Source organism: Prionailurus viverrinus, chromosome A1, assembly GCF_022837055.1.
Source record: "Prionailurus viverrinus isolate Anna chromosome A1, UM_Priviv_1.0, whole genome shotgun sequence".
NCBI lineage: Eukaryota > Metazoa > Chordata > Mammalia > Carnivora > Felidae > Prionailurus > Prionailurus viverrinus.
In genome coordinates, this window is record NC_062561.1 from 1,086,718 (window position 1) to 1,105,602 (window position 18,885).

The 18,885-nt window shown below is 35.1% G+C and overlaps 1 protein-coding gene across 2 annotated transcripts in view; it reads left to right on the forward strand.

Moving 5' to 3' along the window:
* ZMYM2 (zinc finger MYM-type containing 2) overlaps positions 1-18,885 on the forward strand; it is a 99,554-nt gene that overhangs the window by 48,631 nt on the left and 32,038 nt on the right. For both annotated transcript variants that reach the window (XM_047842880.1, XM_047842827.1), the window contains 6 exons: positions 4,229-4,300; positions 8,200-8,350; positions 9,057-9,172; positions 12,232-12,348; positions 14,506-14,656; positions 17,226-17,398. In XM_047842880.1, the coding sequence (XP_047698836.1) occupies positions 4,229-4,300; positions 8,200-8,350; positions 9,057-9,172; positions 12,232-12,348; positions 14,506-14,656; positions 17,226-17,398 (780 nt within the window). The remainder of the gene's footprint in view (positions 1-4,228; positions 4,301-8,199; positions 8,351-9,056; positions 9,173-12,231; positions 12,349-14,505; positions 14,657-17,225; positions 17,399-18,885) is intronic.

The following is an 18,885-nucleotide window of genomic DNA, read 5'->3' on the forward strand; positions in this document are numbered from 1 at the left end:
TTTGAAAGTTTTTTTTCTTTCAGCATTTTATATATGTCCTCTCACTGCCTTTTGGCTTCCATGGTCTCTGATGAGAAATTGGTGGAAAATCTTACTGAGGTTTCTTTGTACTTGATAAGTAGCTTGTCTCTTGCTACTGAAGATTCTCTGTGTCTTTCAACAGTTTGATTATAATTTGTACTGTTGTGTGTCTTTTTGAGTTTATCCTACTTATAATTTGTTGTGCTTTTCAGGTTTGTGGATTTCTTTACGATCATCAAATTTATGAAGTTTTCTGCCATTGTTAAAATAAAAATTTGCTTGTTCTCTCTATTCTTTTAGAGCTGTCATAATGTACATGTTGGTCTGCTTAATTTGTCCTATAGGTTCTTTAGACTTTGTTCACTTTTTTTTTTTCATTTTCTTTCTGTTTTTTAGACTATATTTAATTTCAATTTTGGCCTTAGTACTGCTGGTGAAAGTTTGACTCTGCTAGTTCTCATTTTGACGGGTAGGTGACAAGGTACCTTGTTACTTTCTGATAGGTTAAGAAGCTCAGGCTCCCTACTTGACCTTTTCTTATGTCACCCTAGCTGGGTTGCTGGCGTGGGGTACCTCATTATAGCCAGGCAAAGGTGGAGTCTAGGCTTTCTACTTGTCCTTTCTAGTGTGGGTGGGGTTGGTGCCACATTGCTCCTGTGGTGTTTGGATTGAGTGGAGGGTCTGTTGACTGAAAGTTTTCTGTCCTTCTAGGTTGTAATTCCAGTTGTATTTCTCCTATAGCTGTGTCGTTTCTGTTGCTGGTTTTAAGATTTTTTTCCTTTGTTTTTATTTTTATCCAAATTTTAATATTATTTAAATTTTTTCAGAAATTTGACTCTGCTATATTGTGATTCCTTCAGTTTATCCTTCCTGGGGTTTGCTCAGCTTCTATCTGTAGGCTTATATCTTCTGCCTAGTTTGCAGTGTTTTCAGACATTTTTTTGAGAACTTTTTCAGCCTTATCCTCTTTTTCCTCTCCTTCCAGGACTCTAGTGATATGAAAGTTAAATATTTGTTACAGTCTTACAGATCCCTGAGGCTCTGTTCTTTTTTATTTTTTCCATCCAAGCCTGTTTTCTTTCTATTCAGATTGGATAATTTCTGTATTTTCCTTCACTGCTTCTTTCCTCTGTCTTTGTTCTGCTATTTGTTGTTTTTTTCTTGTTGTTTACTAATAATTTTTTTTAGAATGGTTTTAGTGTTATAGAAAAATTAAGAAGATAGTACAGTGTTCTCATGGTAAGGTCTTCTGTTGACACCTTAAATTTGTAAGGTAATATTTGTTACATTTACTGAACTGGCATTATGGAAAGTCCATAGTTTTGGATTTCCTTCACTTAAAAAAAAAAAGTTTATTTATTTTTGAGAGAGACAGAGCATGAACAGGGGAGGGGCAGAGAGAGAGGGAGACACAGAATCCGAAGCAGGCTCCAGGCTGTGAGCCATCAGCCCAGAGCCCAAGGCGGGGCTCGAACTCACGGACTGTGAGATCGTGACCTGGCTGAAGTCGGACGCTTAACCGACTGCGCCACCCAGGCGCCCCTCCATGTTGTATTCTTGAAAATGAAGTCACTGTCTCCTTTAGGGTGGAGTATACAGTTACTAGGGCTTTTTCTTTTCTCTTACATTTATTACTTTTTTCAGTCATTTATTAATATCAGTAGGGACTCCTAGATCACATGGCAACAAAAGGCAAAAGAAAAACAATTCAGTTTCTTTACAGTTTACAGCCCATTGACAAGTCCTTGAGACAGGCAGAGTGACCTTCCTCTAGGAATTCAACTGACTCAATATTAATACTTTAGCTTAACATTAGCCTGCCTCCAGGATCCTAGAAGTCTCCTTTAACATGTAAAAATTCCTTTGGAAGCTTCCTTTTATCTCTACCCCCAAGATGTACATTAGTAATCATCCTCCAAGCTTATGTCTCCATGATATTTATCTGAAAGGTCTCCTGACTAAGGTTTTACTAGACCATAGTAAATGACCTTTTCCTAACAACAGCTGGCTACTAGCCCCTCAAGGTTCCAGAAACCTTGCTTCCAAACTTAGAGTCTTATGCTATCCCTAACTCCCTCCCAGCTTGAAAGTGTATAATCAGCCACTCCTCACAACCCCAGTGCAGCTCTTTCTGCCCTCGGGTCCTATCCCTGTGCTTTAATAAAACCAACTTTATAGGGGCGCTTGGGTGGCTCAGTTGGTTAAGCATCCGAACTCTTGATTTTGGCTCAGGTCATGATCTCGTGGTTTGTGAAATTGAGCCCTGTTTCAGGCTCTACTCTGACAGAGCGTTGTCTGCTTGGGATTCTTCTCTCCCTCTGTCTTTACTGTTCCCTGTTCCTGCTCTTGCTTTCTCTCTCTCTCTCTCTCTCAAAATAAATAAACATTAAAAAAACAAACAAACAGAAACACCCCTTTTGCACAAAAGACACCTCAAGAATTCTTTCTTGACTGTTTGCTGCTAAACCCCAACGTTATCACATCAATGGGTATTTTATAATTTGGGGCTATAGTAAAATACAGGTTTCTTTTGTTAATCAAAATTTTCTAGCTTTGACCATTGGGAGCATTTTCACTTGATTCCTGTGTGATATATCTTATATATCCATTGATTTTTAAAATGTCTGTTAATAGTTTTTTTAGGTCTAGAATTTCCATTTGGTTCTTTATATCTTCTTTTCTTCTCTTTTGATGAGAATTTCTATTTTTCATTGCTAAATATTTTTATTCTTTATTGAAGCATTTTTATCATGGCTGTTGGGGCACCTTGGTGGCTCAGTGGGTTGAGTGTCTGACTCCTGATTTCAGCTGATTTCCTGATCTTGTGGTTCATATGATCAAGCCCTGCATTGGGCTCTGTGCTGACAGCACTGAATCTGCTTGAGATTCTCCCTCTCTCTCTCTCAAAATAAATATTTAAAAAATATTTGTCATATAATTCTAACATTTCTGTACTTTCTATGTTAGCATCTACTAATTATCCTTTTCCATTTAAATTGTTGTTTTTGTGGCTTTTGGTAGGATTCATGATTGATTGATCGATTGATTGATTGATTTTGTTAGAAGCCTGGAAATTTGGGGTATTATGTTGTTATATTCTGGATCTTATTTAAACCTTCTGCTTTAGCTGGCTTTATTTGACACTGCTGTGGCAGGAGTATGAAGGCCTCGGTATTGTCAGGTGCAGGTAGAAATCCAGGCTCTCCACTTGGCCTCTGTTGACACCCATGAGGTGGGAAGAGCTCCTTGTTACCTTGGAGAGGAGGGTAGGAGTTCTGGCTCCCCTCTGGGCTTTGACGGATCCACCCTAACTGGGAGGAGTAGGAATATCTTCTCACTGCTCTTCACCTAGCCTCTATTGACACCAAATGATCCTATTCTAGTGGGTATAGAAAATACTCTTTATGCTGTCGTTAAATAAAATAAAAATTATTTTAAAAATGTTTCATCTTTCATTCTATAAAATATCATTTTCATGTTTAATTCATATATTGCATGTTGATAATTTACAAGTAAGCAAATGGAAATCCATGCATACTGTGTTACTTGATAAAAGGACACAGACATTTTTGGAGAGCCCTACACATGATGCTGTAGTGAATGTCTCTTCCTATAGCCTGGGGAAACTGAAATTGAGTGGTGATCTTATCCTTGCCTTCCCCTCCCCTTTTGACCTTTGTCTCTAACATTTTAACTTGGCTACCATTGTTGTTTATGCCCCCCTTGGTGAATTAGTTTCTGGAATATACTGATACAGGTAATTAATAATTTAGATCCTGGCAGCGGAGATTGTATGATACTTAACACTTCTCTTCCAGTATTTTATTTTCCATTTTCTTGCATAGTATTTTGATTTTAATGGAAAGCAGGATGCTTTTCTGCAAGGAATAAAGGTGTAAATTCGTATGTGCTGTAAGCTGTCACGTGTTCTGAAAAGAGTTTCCAAAACAACCCATTTGCCGATAATGAAAACTGTAACTACATACTTTCCAAATCACTTCATTTAGAATGCTTTGAGGTACCAGAGGCTGTAATGAGATCTTACAAACATTGTCGCCTAAGAGAAATAAGTAATTTTTCTTTTTGGCTATGTCAGAATAGAGGCAAGTCAAGTCTAAGGGTCTGTCGATAATTTGTTACCTGTTATTGTATTATTTTATTATCAAATGAGGTTTTTTTCCTATAAAGTCTTAAAATCTTTTTTCAGGTAGGTAGCCATCCAAGCTTCCTGAAGGAGGTTCGAGATCACATGCAGGACTCTTTCTTAATGCAGCCTGAGGTAAGCAGGAATGTGTCTCTGGTTAAGCCCTTGAGAATTCCCTATACTGCTTTACTGTCTTTATTACGTATCTGAAAAATCACGGGCATTTAAAAATATTATGTTAAAATTTATGAACTTAAAATATGTCAGATGATGATTGTTTTCTTATGTCATTCTAGGCAAACTTTATTTCACTAAAATTTACATGTATTTTCTTGTGGTATGCTTGTTTGCTTTTAGGTATTTGTTATGAAAAATTATTTCCAGATAAAATTTAGGCACAGTACCTTGTCTACAGTAGGCACTTAAATTTAAGGTATAAAAGGCCCTTTTGTGCCTACTTCAAAGATATTACAAACCCTTTATTTCATAAAAATTTCCAAATTCATATTCCTTAATCCAGATGAATAAGTTGGTGTATAAATTAATATGTGAATGATAAATGTATACAACTAATAGTAACTGTAGTACAAGGAATTTCATATTGAGATAATGCTGCTATATGATTAATCTGTAGACCTTATTTGAACTTTAAAATATTGATGTCCCTTATGTAAATGAAAAACAATTATTTCTTGTTTAGGATCAAGTCTAGGATCATAGGCCATTCATTATTTCTCTAAAAATGTGTATCTTTTTCCCTCCCTCTTCTTCTGAGACCCGACTTCCAGATATATTAGATTTCCTGCTATTGTTCCATGGTCCGTGTGGCTCTTGTATTTATTGGTTTTCTTTCTTTTTTTTCTTCTTCATTTTGGACAGTGTTTACTGTGTCTTTAATTTTACTAATCTTTTCTAATCAACTGTGAGTCCCATGTGGTGTGTTTTACATCTTAGCTCTTGTATTTCTCATCTCTGGAAGTTCCATATGGGTCTTTTTTATATCTTCTTTTCCTTGCCTCATTATGTTCGTGTTTTCCTCTACCGATTTCTTGAATATATCAGCATATTTATCATAGCGCTTTTAACATTTTGCCTACTATTTTCATAGCTGTCATTTCTAGATCTGTTTCCACAGCTTGATTTTTTTTTAATTTCTACATAATGAGTTATATTCTGTTTTGTGGAATGTTTAAAAGCCATTGTTTCATATATTTGGTATAGTTTTCTAGTTTTTAAAAGTGGGAGGTTAAATCCAGCCTCTGATACTCCCATCGTGGTTGGAGTGGAAGTCCCGTCTGCTTTAATCTGAAGTAGTTCCCTAGTCTTTGTCTTTCATGACATTGACATTTTTGAATCCTATAGGACATTTCATAGAGTGCCCTCAGTGTCAAGTAGATTAAACCTTTATCTCTTGAGTACCTTCCCACGTGGTTCACCGACTTGGTCAAAATGTAGTCAAAGAAATGTATTAATTAACATGTAAAAGGAAAAATTAAAGGGAAGTTTTAAAATCATGTGATGATTAATTTTGGTGTGCATATGGAATTGGTTAAACTTGAAATGTAAGGCACCATTTTTCAATGAGTATACTGAAAAGGAACCAATCTGCCATAAACTCCCCATTATATTTACCTTTTGCCTTACCAGTATCTCGTTTTAATTAGTTCTACCTTAATTCTTTCACACTGAATTTATAAGTAGGTTTATTTTCTCCCATGCCCGAATGAGGAATATAATAATGGTGAATTTGTTACAGTTAGTTTTGTTTTAAAAATCACTCAATGTATAATTTATAGGATGAATGAAACTTAAATATGATTATTTTGATTGTTTACATATAAAACAGAAAACATGGCATGAACGGATGTCCTTTTTTTTGCTGATGTTCTTTCATTAAGTGAGTCCTTTTATTTTTGATGTAGTGGTGGCTGTGAAAGTGGCTGTGTTAAAATATTTTCAATATTAATGATTCTATCTTTCTGATAGTACTTTCTCATTCTCTTCAGATAAAAGTATTTGTCAGTGTGGACCAGTTGCTTAGCTCCTTGTTTACTTGACCCAATTCAACTGGTCTACTTTTTATTGGTACGTCTTAAAACTTACTAATTACTTAACCATTCTGCCAATAAAATTATTGTCAACTTGAAGGATGTTTCTAATAAGTTAAAACAAAAATCTAATCTGAGATTAGATTAGATGGTTGTACTTCATTTATATTGGGAAAAGAAATCTTTATGGGTGCTGCTACATGCAGGTCTTGTACAAACATCTACTGAGAGCTACTTGGCTTTATCTCTCTATAATCCTGTGATCTAATGGCAAGTGTCCTGATAATTTTAGTATTCCTAATTTGTACTGTGGTGCCAGATTTTAAACATTCTTTTTTTCTTTCATTGTTTTATTGATGTTTTCTTTTATCCTTTCCCCATTATAAAATTTTAAATTATCATATAGGCATCAGGAAAATATTTTGTCATTTCAAACAAAAACCAGCATTCTCCTCTTTGTAACATTGGGAGAGTCATAATTAGATTTCATAGGTTTGCAGCTATTCTTTTTTGTTCCCTGTTACCATTCTTTTGCTGTGGATAAGTATTTCCTTTTGCAGTCTGTCAGATGTTGAAGAAGGAGTTGATTTCTACTTTGAAAAGTAAAACTTAGGACTTATGTTGAAGTAATATGAGACTTAAGTAAATGAGGAGTAGACAGCGTTGGTTACTTTCTCACAGTACCAGAATGCATATAACATACATTCCTGGCACATAAACAGCTCTGTTTTTTTTAATACCTCTTCTGTTTGTTGCATGCTAAGAAAGTTTTTTTCTTTCTTTGATGTGGATGTTAGTTATTTGTTTTGGTTATTTTCCCTTCAACTTACTACCTTTATTTCCTAAAATCCTGTGGCGCTCATGAAATTTGTCCATGCAATTTACCCATTTTGTTATTTTTGGCCTGCTTGTTATCTTCCCCGATGTCTATTTATCAGTCATCTATCCGTGGACTATTTTAAGGCCTTTTAATATCATATTGTACTGAATGCTTTGGGGTATGATGAGGAGAAATAATCTCAACACCGGGTAGAAAGGTGGATACAGTTATTTTGCAACACGATACGTGATGCTTGATCTAAGTAGTTATGATGATTGTATAACCACTCAGAAGACAGCTCAAATACAAGTTGCACCTATCGCTTTTCCATATGTTTGATTTCTAATGTGACTATTTGTGTTTTTCATATAAACATACCAGTTCATCTGAATTGTATTTTTGTAAGACTCTATATTTCAGTAATACTGCTTTTGTCTAGTAATTTTCAACGTGTACCTCCTTTAGTCTTACCATCATGTATTTTACCTTGTTGCTTTGAATTAGTGTTGGCAAATATTCACTCTTGCCAGAAGGATTGGCTATTCTTATCTGTGGGCTAATTATTAGCTTTAGTTAATAGCCCAAAATCATGTTGAATGACTTTGTTTTAGTTAAAAAAATTTTTAAATACGGTGTTTTGTGGTTGAATGAGGTTTTAAATGTAGAATACAAAGGTATGGTTAATTGGTTTTAAGAGAAGTTCCATAAGTTTTTGGGACAGCAGCACAGCTCAGTGCAAAAAGTATTTAACATCAGACTTTTCTCTGAAGGACCATAGTCATTTGATTATTAAGGCTTACATTTTATAGACACATTTAATTTCTTCTGTCAGATGACAAAGAAGTGTGTCATGGTCAATAGAAAACACTGTGTCTTTGTTGTTTTCAGTTTTTACTTAAGTATATATAGGGATTCTGTTAAACTAATTAATAGGGGAAAAAATCCAGTTTTTGAAAGAGACTTAGCTGAGATCATTACTTTTGTTTGAACCTAATTTAGATGCATTGCAGTTAACAGTTTGCATCCAGATGAAGATTTCTGACCCACTAAACCTGATTAGAGATTAACAGAATTATTTTGCAGAGAGAAAAGGTGTACTGAAAAATAGAATTTTTTTCTAATTAAATTGTGATTTTCTTAATTTTCTTTTTTGTTTCAAATTTTAGAAATATGGAAAACTGACCACTTGTACTGGTTGCCGAACACAGTGCAGGTTTTTTGATATGACTCAGTGTATAGGTCCTAATGGATATATGGAGCCATATTGTTCAACTGCTTGCATGAACAGTCACAAGACAAAATATGCAAAATCACAAAGTAAGTTTCAGGTATTTGGAAAGTTAAAAAACTTTAATAACATGACTAATTTCTTAACTGCACTTTCCCTTTAACTTTGTTTTTATACTTGTTTTTAACTGCATAAACTATTTTTATTCATCACATTAAACTTTCTTACTGCAGACTTCTTAAAAAATTTTTTTTAATATTTATTTTTGAGAGAGAGACAGAGTGTGACCAGGGTAGGGGCAGAGAGAGGGAGACACAGACTCTTAAGCAGGCTCCAAGCTCTGAGCTGTCAGCACAGAGCCCACATCGGGGCTCGAATTCACGAACTGCGAGAACATGACCTGAGCTGAAGTCAGATGCTTAACTGACTGAGCCACCCACATGCTCCCACTGCAGACTTTTTTAGTGGTTTTTAACCATTCCATATATCTTTCATTTTCTTTAATTGAAAGTGATTGGTGAAGTTCTGTCCATGGCTGCATTCTTAGCAAAATTGTTTTTCCCTCAGAGATTAAAACTGAGATTGTTTCATATATCCATGTTTGTTTTAGAGATATGATATTGGACTCTTTATAACAGTATATTTTAAGGTGGACATGATCTTGGAAATTTATTTCAATAAAAGAATAGTTTACAGAAGGTTCCATTAAAAATTACTCTCAGAGGTCAAGTAGGATTTGTTTTTAGGCTTTTATTACTTGATAAAGAAATCAGATATGTACTTTTTCTCTCCTAGGTTTGGGAATTATTTGCCATTTTTGTAAGCGAAACTCCTTACCTCAATATCAAGCCACAATGCCTGATGGGAAACTGTATAACTTCTGCAATTCCAGTTGTGTGGCTAAATTTCAGGTTTGTTATTTATTTTGGATCTTTCCCACTCCCAGCAAAATACACACGGGAAATAAACAGTGTAATATGCTTCATCTTTATTTAATACGTTAACTTGCATGTTGTTTGTTGAGGGCCAGTCTGCAGGCGGAGGTCATAGGGTCACGGTAATAGACATGGCTGCAGATGCTTACTGTGTGGCATGGAGACTCTGATTGACTTTTCAGCTGTTATTTATAGAACAGACTTGAAGGAAAATAAGTTTTAGTATAATTGAGCGCGATGCCTGATGTGTACTATTTTCTTAGTGGTTTCAATAACATGTGACTCTGAGGGAGACTTCTGTTTTATGATAAAACAAAAAACTATGACATAACTATGACCAACATGAACAAAACATACGACAACTATTTGTCAGAAATCTGCCAGTTAAAAAGGGGATTGGACTTATTACAGTGGGCCCTAATTTAATACAAAATCAGTTTAGGGAGACCTTTTTCATTTTTGTAAAGGTAAAGAACTTTCTGGCATACTTCTTCAAAGTTGGGGTTATGGATAATTTCCGAAGATGTATTACTGGAAGTGTTCGGACTTAAACTGCCCACTGGGAGGGAATAGTTGAAAATGGGATTCAGCACTAGTTAAGTGGCATGAGTAGGTTTACTTATGTGAAAAATTCAAAATGTTTTTGAAATACTTGTGAATACTTGAAATATGTATGAAATACCTATGTGAAACATTCAAAGATTCAATCCAGTACATAAAGTGATGCTTCAGGATAGTGAATCTTCCAGCAGTTCCACAATGTTGTAGGTACCGTATTCTGCATTATATAGCCTGAAAATGTAGTCTCTTAAGTATGTGACAGTAGTTGTAACCATTATTATCATTTAAATTCAGGTGGTTTTTAATTCAACCAGGTAAATGTTGTTTTTGTTAATAGTTATATCCTCCACTGAGTTAAGTTAATAAGCCATATTCATAACTAAACTTTTATTTTGGAAGCTGGGATTGTGGCAATTGAGAAATCCTTTAGAGTGGTAAAATACTGCTTCTGACTTGGCTTTTCCAAAACTAGAAATTAAGGAATAAGGAAGGATTAATTAGATGAGAGAATGACAGAGTCTTTGACATGCTGCTTCTCAGACTTCACCTTTCTGTATTACTTTTTGATGTTTGAAATGTTAGTGGAAAATGTTTTTTAAAAAATGTTTTCACTACTTTTTTCATTTAACTGAAACTTGTATTGCCCATGATTTGATGAGACCACTCGTATATGTACATTGTATGTACACTGTATCTTGTAAATACTTAATGTGGATTCTTATAGCCAGATAAGCCTGCAAGCAGCCTCCTCACTATAACGGTGTAAAAGTAATACAAAGTTGACAAATAGACAAGCAGCATTTTTTTCCTTTCTCTGTATCTTAAAGCAAACCATAGATTTTGAGCTTTTTCCATTTCAAAATAAGGTAATAGGATAGGATTTCATTTGTTTTGAAAGAATACTTAACTTTAATGGACTTGCAGTTTTTTTGAAGTGAAGTGTAAGGACCCTTGCTGGTTTTTATTTAAAAAATGTATTCACCTGATGGTTACTGTCTTAAATCTGCATGTTTTGTTTTTTCACAAATCTTGATTGTGTTGTATGTTGTATGCAGAAGTTTTAAGAAATGTTTAAAAAACATCTTTTTTTAGATGTTTACTTACTTATTTTGAGAGAGTGCACACGCGTGTGTGCGAGCAGGGAAGAGACAGAGAGAGAGGGTGAGAGAGAGAATCCCAAGCCTGTCACGGGGCTTGATTTCACAAACTGAGATCATGACATGAGCCGAAACCAAGAGTCAGATGCTAAACCTAGTCACCCACACGCCCCAAATTTTTTTTAAATAAACTTTTTTTCCTCTCCTAACTGCCACCCTGACAAAAATTTAACTTTAATATATTCTGAAGATTATATATGCCATGTAATATATTAGAGAATGAAGATTACAGCATCCTCACCACTCACGTTTGAGACTCGAACAAAACTTTTAAAACCCATCTATGCTTATATCTTTTCCTGTTCTGTAAGTTGGTTGAACTTTTAAAAATGCCATAAAATTAAGACTATTGTTATCAATACCAGTCTGTTCATCTTTCCCCCCTGCCTAACTTTGTAAAAGAAATGACCGATTTAAAAAGGTATTATAGGCTGTTTTCCCTGATGGAATTGGAATAAAAATGATAGCAATATTGCATGTGGGACAAATTACGACTTAAACTAGGAGCTAGGCTTTTTTATTTTTTTTTTTATTTATTTTTTTTTTTTTTAAATTTTTTTTTTTCAACGTTTTTATTTATTTTTGGGACAGAGAGAGACAGAGCATGAACGGGGGAGGGGCAGAGAGAGAGGGAGACACAGAATCGGAAACAGGCTCCAGGCTCTGAGCCATCAGCCCAGAGCCCGACGCGGGGCTCGAACTCCCGGACCGCGAGATCGTGACCTGGCTGAAGTCGGACGCTTAACCGACTGCGCCACCCAGGCGCCCCAAGAGCTAGGCTTTTTTAAAGATTTAATTACTAGTTCAGAACTTGGTGAACTTAACTCTTATTTGCTTACATTTTCTTAAAGAGAAAAAAATCATACTTGAACTGTATGGTATTTTGTCCTTTTTCATATTATTTTAACTAAGTACTAGTAATCCTGTAGTAAAAGAATTTCAGTTTCATAAAACTTAACTAGTGTAGTTTTTATTTACTTGGTTATAATGTTTTATTTTTGAGAGAGAGAACACAAGTGGGGGAGGGGCAGAGGATCTGAAGCGGGCTTTGCACTGACAGCAGAGAGCCTGATGGGGAGCTTGAACTCATGAACTGAGCTCATGACCTGAGCTGAAGTCGATGCTCAACCTACTAAGCCTCCCAGGTGCCTCACTAGTGTCATTTTTAAAGACAAAATTGAGAAGTGTAATTTTATGTGTTGAGGAAATATTTAAGCAAAATACTGTTTTCTGGACATAGTCAATATTTGACAGTAGTTACAAATAAAAATTCTAAAATCTGTGTCAGGCTCAGAATGTTTTTATTCTTTGTTTTAGGCTCTAAGTATGCAGTCATCTTCCAATGGCCAGTTTGTAGCTCCAAGTGATATTCAGTTGAAATGCAACTATTGCAAAAATTCCTTTTGTTCAAAGCCAGAAATCTTGGAATGGGAGGTAAGTTCAATTTTGTTATGTATATTATCTTGCTTAGATGAGAGTATAGTAAACTAATAATGGTGTTTCAATTTGAGGATCTATTTCTTAGTGTATAGGGATTCTTCAGAATTTGTGATGATTGAATTCTTTACTTTCTTATGGGAATAGCATCGACAAAGGGCATGTTTATTTTTAGGTCAAACAAAAATTATTGAAGTCATATTCATATATTGACATTATGTTTGTGATAGTGTATGGAATGTTACTCTGTTTAGCTACATATCTGGAACATCTGTTTGTACCGTGTTTTTTCCTTTTTACTCTCATCCTTATAAATATTGTCTTTGAACTGTAATATCTTGTATTGCCTGCTACCTGTATAAATTAAAATTTGTTAGTCACTTAACATATTGCCATTTAACATTATATAATTGTCTTAATAAAAGAATCCTAATATAAATTTATTTTATTTTCCCTTCTCATCACTCTTGCTTTCACCAGTTTGACATATATTTTTGCCATTAGTAAAGTCCTATTGTTATTGTTTATTTAAATAAGGGAACAGTGATGGATGGATGGATGGATGGGTGGGTGGACGGAAGGATTAACAGACAGGTGGACCTGGCTGAACATGGCTTTCTTGATCAGTGTTCACCCTTGGCCATTCTTTCTTTTCTCCTTTTTTGATAGCATGGAATATGTAATAAAATGGTGTATAAGACATTAGTATTAACAATAAATTGCTCTTGAACCAAAATTTGTTAGTGGCTATTGGCAGTCACTCAGTATCTGAGTCTTAGGAGAAAGGTGTAACCAGAACGTGACTACATGAATACTAAAGTATTCTGGGAATCTGAAATTTCATTGTTTTAAATCTAGTCCCTAGAAAATTGTTTAGTTTGTTAATTTGTTTGGTGCTTTCTCAAGAGCACTTAAACCAATTCTTGGAGACTGTTGTTGGTACCCAGTGATGACTTTTAGTGACTGTAACTCTCTCTAAATCATAACAGGAAAAATGTTGAAGGCCTAGTAAGAATAAAGGAATGGTGGGGAATGAGGAAAGAAATCCATAAGCAAGCACATGGAATAATATCATATAGGGAATAAAGATCCTGCCTAAACTCAATTTTGATCATACTAGATGAAATGGAGGTCCTTTCTGTCGATCTCCATGTTAGAACTACCTGGCTTTTGTAGTCTTGGTGTTGATTTTATTTACATGAAGGTTAAGTATTAGGAGGAGTTAATAAACATTGTCTATCAAACTGAATTAGAGTTGAGCCATTCCCTCAGGTGATTGAGAATTCAGAGGCTTTGTTCTTCTCATTCCATGGTTGGCAGTTGTGGTTTCTTTGTTGCTGTTTTTCCTCTTATAAGTTAGATGTCCATGATGGGGCAATTTTCCACTGATGATTGCCTTACTACTTGAGTTGCTTCCTAGACTCTTTCACCTTCCTTATCTTGGTCTTCAGCTATCTTTGCCAAGCGTTAGGTAGATAGATTAGACCTAGTCTGTATCCTTCATAATAGCAAAGGGGAAAAGGTGCTGCCCTGTAAATTTTAACTTGATTGTGTTTGGCTGCATATTTGGAGAGTGTAGCTCTGGCTTTATAGGTTTGGGGCCAGGAGAAGTAACTAATAATACTAACCTAGCTCCATTCAAGGGAACCAACTGAGTCTCAAGTGTAGCAGCATACTTACGATGGCCCCAAATGAATACTTTATCCATCATAGGTCTGTGATAGGAATGTGATTGAGTCTGCTTGGCTGTACCTATGAAGAATATTTCTTTTTGAGTGAAACTGGTGTTAATGTCATATTTCTCATCTTTTCTTAGTTTACCCATGTTTTATCTTTCATTGTTTTCTACCCATTAATCCAGTTCCCTTAGCAACACCAGACTGCCATCTTGTTTTAGTGGTACCTTTACTATTTTACTGAGTAATTTTGGGGTAGTTAATGGTATTGAAGTTTGTGGAATTATGTCTAAATATAGCAGTGAATTAGTTAAATTAGCTGTCTGTGGCCTATTGAAAATGTATCCCCAGGGATTATCAATCACATTAACTAGGTAAATGATTTAAGTTTATTTCTGTAAAAGTGGCTTGTTTATTTCTTAAACTTGTTCTTGAGGTGGTTGTCATATACTTACCAAGGTTCCCATTGTGCATTTAGAACAAAGTGCATCAATTCTGCAGCAAAACTTGTTCAGATGACTATAAGAAGTTGCATTGCATAGTTACATATTGCGAATACTGTCAAGAGGAGAAGACTCTTCATGAAACAGTAAATTTCTCTGGCGTTAAGAGACCTTTCTGTAGTGAAGGCAAGTGTATATACAGTGTTGTTCATAACTTTTATTAATATTTAATGTTAATTTTGTGCCAAAATATTCTCAAATATATTAACTACATATGTCCAGGGTAGCTGTGCAATTTTAGTGTAGCTGAACAAAAAAATTGAATTTGATTTTCTACTGACTTGTTTTGTTATTTTTATTTGTAGACCTCTGGGCCTCAAGGTGTTTTATCTGTAAAAATTTGATAACCTTTTTTCCACTAAAAGGAAGTCTTGAAAATAAAAACATTATCATATGTCAAATCTAAGCATAGAAAATGTGATCTGAAAGTTGATTTTCCAAGTGGAATAGAATTATTTTCCTTTGGGTTCGTTTCCCTGCCCAGCTTACTGCCTAGCCTACAGAGATTTTCTGTATACCAGAAAGAAAATCATATGTGGCATTACTACAGTGGAAAAATACTTTTAGGTTTTAAACAGGCAAACACTGGCTCTTACTATTGTATATTCAAGAATTCTTTTTCTTCTCATTTGCACCTTTGCTGCTCTGGTGCCAGGCAGCTGATTATAGAAATGAACTCCTGTTCTTGATTCTGATTGTCCAGAGATAGGAACCAGGATTGTAACTATGGATTTGGGGCTCTGCTCTTGGTTATTATTACTTTCCCCCCCAAGTGACACACTCTTGCTCTACACTGGCTTTCACTTTCTATTCTTTCTTTGGTCCTAGGCACTGAACTCTCGCAGCTGTTCTATCTGCTGTCCTCATCTGTGTTTCCTAGTTAGATTCCACCCCTCCCCCCGGATCCATGTTTTATATGGTTTTCTACTGTTAGGGGCAAGAAAAAGGTTGGAGAGTCCTCTAAGTGCCAGCAGTAGTGAATGACCAAAAGCCCAGAAGATTATCTGTCCATTCAGTTAGTGTCTTCATCTAATATGTTATACATTTCACATAATAAGATCTATGTATAAAAGAGGGTATTGCTTATAAAACAAGGCATTCCTGTTTTTATAGGTTTAATTGAGTAGATTTCACCTGGAATGAGAAAGGTAAACATGTTTACTGTTAAGATCACAGCTGTGATGAAAAGTGACATAATGTTTCACTGAAAAGATTGATTCTTTATTTTGCTCATTATACCTGAATTTGTATGCATTGACAATCTTTAGTGATTCATTAAGTCTGAACATACTGATGTTGATGGCTAATATACCCATACGTGATCTTGTATCCTTTAGATAATGTAGATTTTACTAAAATGAATAGACAATAGCAGCGGATAGAGAATTGACATTAAAGAAAATTTTCAATTAGAGGGACTTCTATCTTTAGGCAATAAAAGTTTCAAAAGGATGTGTGTCTTTTTCCTGTTCAGTAATCTATTTTGTGCTTTCTCTGACTACACCTAGTTCTCTGCTGGAACTTGGCAGAAATAACAAAACATGTAATACCTGATACTACCATCAAAATCTAATTAGAAAGATAAAGCTTTAATAAGGTAAAATATTAAAAAGACTTAAATTTCAAGATAACAGAAAAGAAGTCACAGGACAGTACATAAATAATTGCCAAAGAAAGTAATAGAAAAACAATTAACAGTTTGAGTTCACAGATAAGAAGGATCACTTAAAACTAGGTTAGAGTACAGAGTTTGTGGAGAAGGCGTAATTTGAGCTCCTTATTAGTATGGGTAGGATTTCAGTAGATATGAGTGCATGGGCATTCTTATGTGGCACAGCATGAGTAAAAGTATGGAAACTTTTTTAATTCTTTTTTTTTTAAGTGTATTTTTGAGAGAGAGAGAGAGAGAGAGAGAGAGAGAGAGAGAGAGAGAGAATGAGTGGCGGAGAGGCAGAGAGAGAGAGAGTGGGAGGAGAATCCCAAGTAGGCTCTACATTTCCAGCATAGAGCCTGATGCAGGGCTTGACCCACGAACCATGAGATCATGACCTGAGCTGAAATTAAGAGTCAGACACTGAGCCATCCAGGCGCCCCAAAACTTTAACAGAGATATTATAGAGATTAAGGCTGATACGTGAAAACACTTAAACTGCTGCATTCATATAATAGACAAAGGAAATACTTATTAATAAGAATAACAACGTTTTCTCTAAACAAGTCTATATACCACTTTTCCTTTTCTGAAGGTCCTTGTAGGTTGACAGAAAGGTAAGGCTAGAAATTTTGGCTAAAATGCCTACTTAGCTGAGTATATCTTTATGTTTACTCAGTGCTTCTCAACAGTCTACATTGTTTCATTTCTCTAATGCCTATTTGTGGTGTGTTTGCTGTATGATACTTCTATTTAAATAGAGCAAACAAAATAGTTATGAGGCATTGCTAGATTTGAAAGTCTTAGAACATTAATTATTTGAATTCACATGAGATCTAATAAAGTATTCCATATTCTGTTTCAGTATTTACAGGTTGCTGATCATACTAGATTTCAGTTTTGGTCAGGAGAAAAGAGGATTTTATATGCGAACTTATAGACTCTTCTATAAAGCTAATGAACTATTTGACCTCTAAGTACTTTCTTAATGTGTTTTTGTTTGTTTGTTTGTTTGTTTGAATATGAAAACCTTGTGTTTTTCAGGCTGCAAACTATTGTATAAACAAGATTTTGCACGACGTTTAGGACTGAGATGTGTTACTTGCAACTATTGCTCTCAGCTGTGTAAGAAGGGAGCAACTAAAGAACTTGATGGTGTTGTGAGAGATTTCTGTAGTGAAGACTGCTGTAAGAAATTTCAGGATTGGTACTACAAGGCAAGTAACTAAAATTTTTTATTACAGCAGCTGCTTTAACCAATCTTTGATAAGACATTACAGTTATTATCATTACACTTATGGTAGCTTATGTATTTAAAAAATGTGCACACATTAAGCTTAGCCCAGATTATGGAATTCATTAAAATTTTTATCATTTCAGTTTTTCTTTATAACTTGAATAGCATTTTTATTTGTTTTATAACTTAGCTATTCCCCAAAACTAGGGTATAGCTTTGTTTTCAGCAAAACAGAATCTTTGTTTTCATTTTAAACTATATTGCTTAAACAAAATAGATTATTTCTTTAAAATTTGTTGGGTCTTTATTTCACCAAACAGAAACTTTTTTTTTTTAAATGTTTGTTTATTTTTGAGAGAGAGAACAGGGGAGGGGCAGAGAAAGAGGGGGGGGACAGAGGATCTGAAGCAGGCTCTGTGCTGTCATCAGACAGCCTGATGTGGGGCTTGAACTCACAAACCGTGATATCATGAGCTGAGCCGAAGTCAGACACTTAACCAACTGAGCCGCCCAGGCACCCCACAAATAGAAGTATTTTTGATGAACATGATCAGTGTTGAACAGTAGCAGGTAATTGTTTTAGGCACTTATGATGTGTTTTGAAACACTTTGTTCTTTTTTACCTTTTAAATTGTCAAATTGAAAAGACACTATATGAATAGAGACCAAAAATATTTAATTTGAAACTGTGAATAAGTGTGTGTGTGTGTGTGTGTGTGTGTGTGTGTGTGTGTGTGTGTGTGTCTGTCTGTCTGTCTTATTAAAATCTACTTCTAGAAGAGTGAAGATAAGTCACTTGTTGTCTGCTGTAATTTTTTCTCTATAAGAAAAATGAGTGTATATTTGAGCTTTGTTTAGTCAGATATTACCCAAGAAAACGTTATTAGTTCATATGTCCGTAACTAGGAAAACCATGCCAATGTTAAAACTTCATTATAGTTGCACTTCTAAAGCATGTGAAGACAGACATCATCATAACTTCAAAACTGAAATATTGCTAAAAGAAATAAAGAGTAAAATGGCTGAAACATATAGAATATTATTTAGTTCATTTAGTGCAAGTGATTATTGTTAAATGATACTGTTTAGGAGAATTCTTGGTGTAGTTCTTGAATGTCTACAGCTCAACATATTAAGTAACATTTGTTAAATAAAAAGAAGATACTTTCCAAGTTGTAAGAGTTGTGGAGGCTAAGAGTTTTGGTGCACTTCATTATTTTACTGTTGCTTCTGACTAATTTAAGTCTTACAGTTAAGGTTCAAATTTTAGAAACACACAGGACAGGGGCGCAAAGGTGGCTCAGTAAGTTGAGTGTCCGACTTCGGCTCAGGTCATGATCTCTGGGTTTGTGAGCTTGAGCCCTGCATCAGGCTCTGTGCGGACAGCTCAGAGCCTGGATTCTGCTTCGGATTCTGTGTCCCTCTCTCTTTGCCCTCCCCTGCTTATGGTCTCTCGCTCTCCCTCTC